At 36.5% G+C, this 9,572-nt stretch overlaps 1 protein-coding gene across 3 annotated transcripts; it reads left to right on the forward strand.

Moving 5' to 3' along the window:
- The first annotated feature begins 3,492 nt into the window (after nt 1–3,492).
- LOC110848344 (clotting factor B) lies at nt 3,493–8,800 on the forward strand. 3 transcript variants are annotated; one of them, XM_022095537.2, is made up of 11 exons: nt 3,493–3,806; nt 4,326–4,613; nt 4,680–4,958; nt 5,728–5,958; nt 6,021–6,173; nt 7,040–7,172; nt 7,245–7,408; nt 7,758–7,859; nt 7,921–8,061; nt 8,129–8,152; nt 8,562–8,800. In XM_022095537.2, the coding sequence occupies exons 1-11, from the start codon at nt 3,725–3,727 to the stop codon at nt 8,708–8,710; spliced, it is 1,746 nt and encodes a 581-aa protein (XP_021951229.1). In that variant the 5' UTR covers nt 3,493–3,724; the 3' UTR covers nt 8,711–8,800. The 3 variants fall into 3 exon arrangements, with proteins under 3 accessions (XP_021951229.1, XP_021951226.1, XP_021951227.1); XM_022095534.2 differs by having other exon boundaries at nt 4,326–4,958; XM_022095535.2 differs by having other exon boundaries at nt 4,329–4,958.
- Nucleotides 8,801–9,572: the final 772 nt, after the last annotated feature.

The raw sequence follows: 9,572 nt of genomic DNA on the forward strand, positions 1-9,572 counted from the left end.
ATAGGTATCCATTAAATTAATTTTATTCATTAAATTTATTCATATATTTTTTACACATTTTAACTATAAAAATAAAAGTGGTCTTTGTCATTGTTTGAAAAATAATTTTGAAAATAATTTTTGAAAGACATGTTTAACCAATTTTTGATAATGAAAATTTCCTTAATTTTGTTTTATTTTTAAAAAAATAATCATTATCGGTAAGGATTTGAAGCCGTTAGAAGTTTTATTTGTGAATGAATATCATTCATATAGTTCATTCACAAATAACAATAAAACTGTTACGGCTTCAAATCCTCACAGTTAATGATTATTTTTTTTCGAAATCAAACAAAATTAGGGAAATTTTCATTATCAAAAATTGGTTCATAATTAAGTTTGAAAATTATTATTCAAACAATGACAAAGACCACTTTTATTCAATTTCTAACCGCAAGATGTTAAATTATGTAGAGTTTCGATACCGAGTTTTGTTACCATTCAAGGGCAGATTCTTTACCAGCGTGGTGATGATTTTGTTAATAAGTTTGATAAATTATGATTTTTATTAAATTTTAACAGCCCGGTTTGGACAATTCGGCTGGAAATGATTTGAGGTTGAACTGCGCTGGGGGTCTGGTCCTAGAAGGAGACGGAATTACGGAATGGGGCGACTGGACGACGCCACAGCAATGTCCAAGGGGCACCGTCTTGTGTGGAATTCAGACACAAGTGGAAACTGCTGATGGTAAAAAAATATCTAAAGAACGTGAAATGAAAGTTTCCAATTCCAAGTTTTTCATATTTTTGATTTGATTTTTTCAGTCACGGATGAAACCGGGTTGAATAACGTGAAGATGGTGTGCTACGATAGGCCGACTTAATTTTTTGACAAAATTCTAAAATTATTTGACCTTTCAATTGTTGACACGATAATATAAAAGTGTTATTTGGAATAAATATGAAAATTGCAATGTATAAAATTAGTGGAAATTTTAAGCTAATTTCGCAAAAACGGATGGACATTAAATTCTCGGAAATTTTGCACCAAATGCTGAGATACCAAACGGTGACTGCGGAAGGGTAGGGACAGAGAGACAAAGGTTTTTGGATGTCTCCATCATCTCCCCATGTTATATAAACCCCTCCCTCCCCTATCCTACAATGTTAATGTCCCGACATGTCCCCACGGCTTCCGCGGACTCTGATACCAAATACTGTATGAGATACATATGTGCGCCGCAATTAAAGTTCAACCAAAAATGGAGGTCTCCCACCGTATGCTCCCCGATTTTGAGCAAATTAGTGTCAATCGATCACAAATTTAATTAGTGCGAAATTTGCGAAAGCCGCAATCTTCCAATGGGCACGTTTGGCACAGATATTTGCATCCCAAGAGGAGAAAATGCGCAGTAAATTTGGAGAGTTGGAAATTTGTCGACTTTTTGGTTTTTCTCCCCGTCGGATGTATGTAAATATCTCCTAATTCATTGAGTCTTCTATTTCATTTTCTGAATTTTATTGTTTAACGCCGTTGAAATTATTTAAATAGATTTGATTTATTGTAGACGCAAAATAAGATTAAATTGACGCTGTAAACAAATTCACGCCATTTTTATTGTTCCAGCATTACAAAAACGCCTTCGTCATTAAGGTTCCCATGGATGACGCGTTGGCGCGTAATCTCACTCTGCCCCTATCCAATGTATTCAAATGCAATTTCTAAAATGGCATCAACTTCATGAGTGTTGAGATAAATGGGACTTTTGATATTTTAATGTCAAGCTAATTTTTGGTACTACAAAACCTTGGTGTTTTGAAAAATTAGAAAATTCATTTGCTATTTTTGCACACTAATTTTTTTCAAAAATGAATTTTCTAATTTTTCAAAACACCAAGGTTTTGTAGTACCAAAAATTAGCTTAGTAAACCGTCTGCGCCCGAATTCATAAACTTTTTTTTCAAAAGACGCGATCTACTATTCGTAATAGGAATGCACACAAGGTAAGGAAATCCTGAAGGATTGTTCAAATATTTCTTGGAACAGCACCTTGAAAATGAAATGCATTGAAATGCATTCATCTGACTATGTAAGCTACCTGCTAATTATTATTACTGGTTGAGTGAACAATTGCTATTGCCATAATTGTCATCGAGGTCTTAAAAAGCCTGTATAATATCACGAGTAATTCGCACTTGTGATTAATTCTGTGACTAATTCGCACACGTGGATCTTCGCTTAATTCTGATCTTTTGGTGACCTTAACCTTACAAACAAGTAAGTCGTATTTGTCTGCAAGTAACCAAACAAATATTAATTGTCGTCTTGTGCTATGAAATTGTTTAATTAATTGTCGAAATAATTATTTCTGGTTTAAATTTTCCGGAAATTTCAACCTGCAAGCATAAAATTATTTAAAAAATTCGCACGTGTAGTTTGATTTCATCTTTTGGTAACCTTAACCTTGCAACGAGTCGTATTTACATTTATAGTAATTTGTCTGCATCAAGATTTTGTTCTTGTATTATGAAATATATTAATTATCTATATAATTTCTGAAATAATTATGATTTAAAATTTCCTGGAAATTTAAACCAGAGAATACGTATGTAGCAGTCTAAAAATAGTCATAAATGAATAATAATTGGTCACTCATCCGACTTTTAAAGTCATGACATCATCCTCCTCGTACCCAGAAACAGCACATCGTTAAAAACCTGCAAAAATATATTCATTCACCCCTATTTTTGCAAATATTTAACTTTGTTGTTCTGCAATCTGCATGCATGCGTTCGGGTGCATGATGATAATTACTGAAAGTGTTATTAACATGGATTACGTATAATTATAGCATTTCTCTACATGTTCATGAACTAGCCTGGTACAGATTTTTGCAAAAAAAAATTCGCAACACGGAGCAGAATACAATGCGCATAATATTCGCAAACCAAACTAACCCACTGTCCAGTAAAACTCGTTACCATCATCGTCATCATTTCATGATGATGATGAAGACATGATAATTTTATGTATTGTTTATGGATGGAGAACCTTTACGCAAATTTCTTTTGTGCAAAATATGTGTGCGGACTGTGGAAAGATGATGAGCGGAATTGCATTGTTGACTGGTTCTTTTTGATGGTGGGGTTTAATCGTTGGTTGGTGGAGGTACAGTGGCCGCGGAAGCGTGGGTGGGGACAGAGGGATAATGTCCCCACGCTTGTTCGATGTCCGTATCATCTCCCCATCTTATATAAACCCCTCCTTCCCCTATCCTACAATGTTAGCGTCCCCACATGTCCCCACAGCTTCCGCGGCCACTTCATATGTATGAAGTCATGATCGTCATCAGCCAAGTTTTTTGGTCATATTTGTTACCCCGAGATGATAAAATAATGGACACGAATGAAAGCCAAGTCGTTAAATGAAATGGACAATGCTGATCCTGATGATGATGGAGGGTATTCCCGCAGGGATGTTTTTACATGAGAGGATTTATATTTCTTCTTATTAGTTTTAGTAGTAATCTTGCCGAGTTAAGATTCGCACTAATTTGCATGGCTGGAAAAAATTCGAGATTTGTACATATAATTGAGATTACAAAGATTTCTGTGTGATCCAAATTTTAGTATTTTACATCCTTACAAATTACTTATCTATTGTGGAGAGTTTGTCTGTGCGTGGTATGATTTGTTGAGGGTGCATTGTTGAAATTTGGTTTTGAAAGTTTTCAAACAAATTTTCATGAAAATGTGGAAATTAATAGTAAGCTTGGAAAATTTCATTGTAATGCTGGCCTTGCTGGCGGGATCTTGTAGTGGGCAAGGTACGCAAAATAATAATGTCTAACTTATCTTAATTTTATTAGTGTCATATGTGCATTTAAATATTTTTGCAAATGACGTTAAAATCAAGCTGACCTGGAAAATGAAGGTTTCCCAGCGTATGCTCTCCGATTTTGGGCAAGTGTCAATCGATGACAAATTTAATTAAAATGAAGTTTGCGAAAGACGATCTCTCAATGGGCACGTTTGGCAGAGATATTTGCATCCCAAGAGGAGAAAACGCACCGAAAAGTCCACAAAGTGTACACTTTCCAAATTCCCTGCGCGTTTTCTCCTCTTGATGCAAATATCCCTGCCAAACGTGCCCATTGGGAGATCGTGTCTTTCGCAAATTTCATACTAGTTAAATTTGCCATCGATTCACACTAGTTTGCTCAAAATCTGAGAGCATACGCTGGGAGACCTCCATTCCCATGGCCAATTTTAAACTGTTTTTTAACCAGGGAAAAAATTTCCATGCAAAAATAAGCATTAATTTTTATTCTATTTGTACCGGCCAGCAGTGGTTTTCGAAGAGGAGACGCCACCTGCACCAAGCCAGCAGAGGAGACCGCAACAATGGAACAATGGAAATTGGGGAGGTGGTGGATTTGGGCAAGCTTCTTCATCAGCACCAGCATCAGCAAGTAGTAGTTCGGGGGGAGGGTTTGGGGGTGGAAATAGTCCCGGTTTCGGGAATGGAAATACTCCCGGGTTTGGGAATGGAAATACTCCCGGAAATGGAAATACTCCCGGCTTCGGGAATGGAAATACTCCCGGCTTCGGAAACAATAATGGAAATGGTCAAGGTTTCGGAAACAATAATAATGGAAATGGTCAAGGTTTCGGAAACAATAATAATGGAAATGGTCAAGGTTTCGGAAACAATGGGAACGGTCAAGGAAATAACGGTCAGTCCTCCCAATTTCAAAATGACCCCGACTTCCGAACCCCAGATTGCGAAACGTTTAACCAAGAAGGTGGCATCTGCACGCCGCTCACGAGTTGCGAACGAATCGGTCGCATGCTCCGAAATCGACCCCCCTTCGTCGCCGCGAGACTTTTGCGTAGATCCATTTGTGGTTTTAACGGCCTGTTTCCGAACGTTTGCTGTCCTCTGGGGAGAAATCAGGGGGGAGGGGATAATTCACTGGGTAATTTGTGCTAGCCATTCTATTTATATATTGATGACATAAAATTCGTGCAAAAATTCACTACGATGTTTGTAACTTTACAAATCTTGCAAAAATGTTAATTTGCAAAATTTTGCAAAATAATTTGCATATATTACAAGGTCGTAAAATTTTTGTGGGTTATGTTTCTTCCTAAATTATTGCAAGTTTTCGAATTTTACAGGCTTTATTAAACAAAGAGACGCCCGTCAAGGGCGTCTCTTCGTAGACAATTGTTTTGCACGCCTAGTTTCATTCTTAATCTTTGTAAAGTTTTGTACGATTAAGAATTTTAGAGAGACTAGTACATTACAAATATCGGAGTTAATTGCTGCTCGAGTAGAAAATTGTACTTGAGTCATTGACATTTTAATGTATGTAAAATTCGTCGCCAAAATCAGCACATTTTTACCCATTTCTCTCCTCTGAGAATTTGTTTTACAATTCTGGACGACTAATTTGCATAGCAGGTCGTTCCCAATTTTTTAAAAGAAATATACACTCCAGATTTTGACACATTTTGAAGGATGAGATCTCTAGCTTAAGAAGCCTCCAGAAAAATTGGAACTTATCGAAACTGGCCCAAAAAACTTATCGCCATTCCATCAATCAACTCGCTGACTTCAAATTTGTCGTCCAGAATTTTAAAATAAGTTCCCAGAAGCGGAGAAATGATTAAAAATGTGCTGATTTTACCACTTTTTGCGATGAACCATCGAGTCTTACGTTCTGAAATTTCATCCTCTTTTAGGAAACGGAAATGAGAACAGCTTCCCCCCACAAACCTTCCCCACCACGACGACGAGGACGACCACCTTCCGTCCCCCGCAAACGTTTCCACCAACACGACCACCCCCACCACAAACTTTCCCCACCACGCAACGAATCCAACCGACCCCCACCACGACGCGAAACCCGTTCGGATCCGGGGGAAATGTTGGGGTTACGCTAGTACCCCCAAAAACCACCACGGTTGGAGGCGGTAAGTACGAAAAAAATGCCCCCCCCCCCCAGATTTTTAGTTAAGAATATCCTGTTTTTTAGGCGGTGGGCTTATCATCATTGGACCAACTGCGTCTCCTCCCACGTCCGGTGGAGGATCAAGTCCTGGCCTCAGCGATAGCGGTCTTCCAAACGATTGTGGATTTAGCAATGCCAGCCATACGAGAATTGTGGGGGGACATGCGGCCTCTAAAGGTGAGCAAAAGTTTTACAATTATTAGACTTATTTTGCGCAGATTTGGCAAAATAAGCTTAATCATCAGAGGGCGGTATGTATTTATGGTACGAAAAACCACTGAAATATGTACTACTCCATTCGAGCACAATTGAATTTTACAGAAATTGAGAATTCCGAGAAGGAATTCTCATTTTCGGTGTTAAACTGCAAAGGAAAGATAGGTCGACGAAGGCGATTGACGATATATCAGAGGGCGAGTATGTTTGCGAAATATTGCGAAATATAATATCTATTTGCGAAAAGTTGCTGGTAAAATATTTACGAAAAAAACGCCATCTTTACGAAATACTTACAAAAAAATATGAAAATAAGAATTTTTGAAAAATTTGTATTTTTGAGTATTTATAATGCTCTGTATCCACTTTCTTTGAGGTTGAAGATTTCGTCCCACATCATTAAAATATTTACAAAATATGTTTATTTTTGACCAAAATATTTACGTAATTTTAATCCGCTCTCTGTTAAGAATCCTTTGTGATGAAATATTGTATTTTAAAAAAGTTTAAAATCCATACAAATTTTGAAATTGTTTAAGCAAAAAAATTATACATGTACAACTCGATCTAAAACTTTTCAGAAGCGGATAAGCACCCTCAATGGGTGTAAAATTTGAAAAAAAACTTATGGAACCATGTGTTTATAAAGTTTTTGAAAGTTCCGTCTTCTGAAGACTTTTTGAAAGTTTTTAAAATTGTGAGAAATTTATGTGGAAAAAGTTTTTGAAGTCACTTCTTTTGAAAGATTTTTGAAATTTATGTGCAAAAGTTTTTGAAAGTCAGGTATTTTGGACTTGTTTTTATCTTGATGCAAACTAATTTTTCAGGCGCGTGGCCATGGATTGCTGCCCTCGGGTATAAAGATGACTCTGGGAATGTCAACTATTTGTGTGGCGGCGCCCTGATTTCGAAGGACTTTGTCGTCACGGCGAGTCACTGCGTGTTTAAGAGGAACGACTTGTAAGCGAAAAATTAGCATGAAGAAAATTTTGCAAATTTGCGCATAGAAAATTTTGCAAATTATTTACACAGGGTAACAATTCGTCTCGGTGATCACGACCTCTTCACCGATTCGGATGGCGTGACCCCGCTCGACCTTGAGATAGGGGAAATTATCCAACACCCGAAATACGACTCGGCAACTTTCTACAATGACGTGGCCTTAATCAGATTGAAACGATCGGTCCCATTTAGTCGTACGTTGCATATTTCGAACACTAATTTTCAGTGATTGATTTCTTGCAAATCTTTCATATTTCTTGCAAATTTTTCACATTTCTTGCACTGTAAATAGCACAAGAAATTGCAGACGTTGTGAGGTGTAAGAAATGTGAGAAATGCATAGGAGCCAGTTGGCGGTTCTCCTTTTGTTCTAGGCATTATTATATAGATTTTCCGCTAGATGGCGCTTATTACTTGCATTGCTTGCACTGATGCAAGAAATTGTTTCTTTTGCAGACACAATTTCTTGCACCTGCATGTATTTTTTTACCGTAAAAACTGATCATTTTATGATAATTTTTTTTAATGTTTCCAAAAATTTAGGTCAAATTCATCCCATCTGTCTCCCGTCGTCTCCACAGCTGAGGACTAACCGGTTTGAGGACAACACCCCGTTCGTCGCGGGATGGGGGGCAGTTCAATTCAGTAACTAATTCGAAAAATTAGGCTATTTTTGAAATTTTATTCGCAATTTTTTATTTACCAGACGGCCCCTCGAGCTCATACCTGAAAGAAGTTCAACTACCAATCGTCCCAGATTCCGTGTGCCAAGAAAAGTTTAAATCTTTCAAATCCGTGAATGTCGACGGAACAAATATTTGCGCCGGGTTTGCAGCAGGAGGAAAAGGTACATTTTCTATTTTTTTTTTTTTGTGAATTACAAAATGAGTTTTGAATGAATTTTGAAATTTCAGATGCATGTCAGGGTGATTCGGGAGGTAATAATTAAATCCATACTTTACTCCGATGTAACCCGTGCCATAATTTTTCTGTCTTATAACATTGGCGCAAGTTGCTGTCGAATTTTGCGAATTGAATTTTGCAACTTTTGAGGTGCAAGTAACAATTTGCAAAAAATTAGGGCAAGAAAGTGGTTTTTGCAAATATTTTGACCTGCAAGAATGCAAGACGTAAGAAACTAAATTCCGCCGCTCTAAATACTTCATACCGCGCGTGGCTAGATGGCGCTTATTTTTCGCAATTTTTTGCAGTTTCTTGCACCTTTGACCTTGCATTTCTTGCGTTTTTTGATTTGCACTGCAAAAAATTTATTTGGCAAACCCGCAAAAAACGAAACACTAATTTGAATTTTGCAATGAAAACTTGACATTTTCTTAAATTTTCTAGGGCCGCTTATGCAACCCGTCGGAAACAATAAGTACGTGCTTATCGGGGTCGTCTCGTTCGGATTTAAATGCGCAGAGCCCGGTTATCCCGGTGTGTATTCGAGAATTACGACGCATCTGGATTGGATTGAGAGAACGATTAAAACCTGATAATTAACAATTAAGATTATTTCAATTGTTCTTATGTTAAGTTAATTTAACTGCAAAATAAACTCGGATTTACATATTTACTTGTTAAAACTGTTGGAACTGAAGTACTTTGAAATTCAGGAAATTTGTATAATAATGTGCACCATTTTTAAAATTACTTTGCAAATTTGAACTTGTTCGAGGTTATAAATGTTATTTCTGTAAAAATTGCAAGTATAGTACAGTGCCAAATTTTAGGTGAAAGTAATTGCAAAATTTGCATTTTGCATCTCAATTAAATGAAAACTGAAGGATTAATTCTACATCTCATTGTTTGAAAATATAGCACAGTGCAAAATTGTATTTGCAAAATTTACATTTTGCACCTCAATTAAATAAAACACTTACATATTATGAAGGATTACTTACATCACCTCATTGAGCAGAAACGTTTTAGTCCGCATTTGCGAAAAATCGCCAACTCAACTCAACCACAATTCGCGAATACTGTACATGATTTTAACCACTTTTTCTCCCATCAGCATCGGCCTGTTAGCACATTACAAAAAATAGAATTTTTTCTAATGTAAAGTTGCGAGATCGCATCTCACACAGGCCACGTCTCTTTTTGCAAATTATTTTTTTTGCAACTTGTATTGAAATGTGATCCTGCATTTTCTGCTGAAATTTTTTTTCAGTATTTTTTTTCATGTCCATTTCATTAGTAAAATAGAATTTAAACTTGTAAATTTTTGTGATAGCTGTAACAATATGTTTAATCCTGACGCCAGTTACATAAAATATTGAAATGTCACATAAATATAATGAATTTGAGATGTAATCCAATTGTTAATGAATTGTGTTAATCAATTATTAACAGTTT

This window comes from Folsomia candida, unplaced genomic scaffold (genome assembly GCF_002217175.1).
Source record: "Folsomia candida strain VU population unplaced genomic scaffold, ASM221717v1 Fcan01_Sc004, whole genome shotgun sequence".
Classification (NCBI taxonomy): domain Eukaryota; kingdom Metazoa; phylum Arthropoda; class Collembola; order Entomobryomorpha; family Isotomidae; genus Folsomia; species Folsomia candida.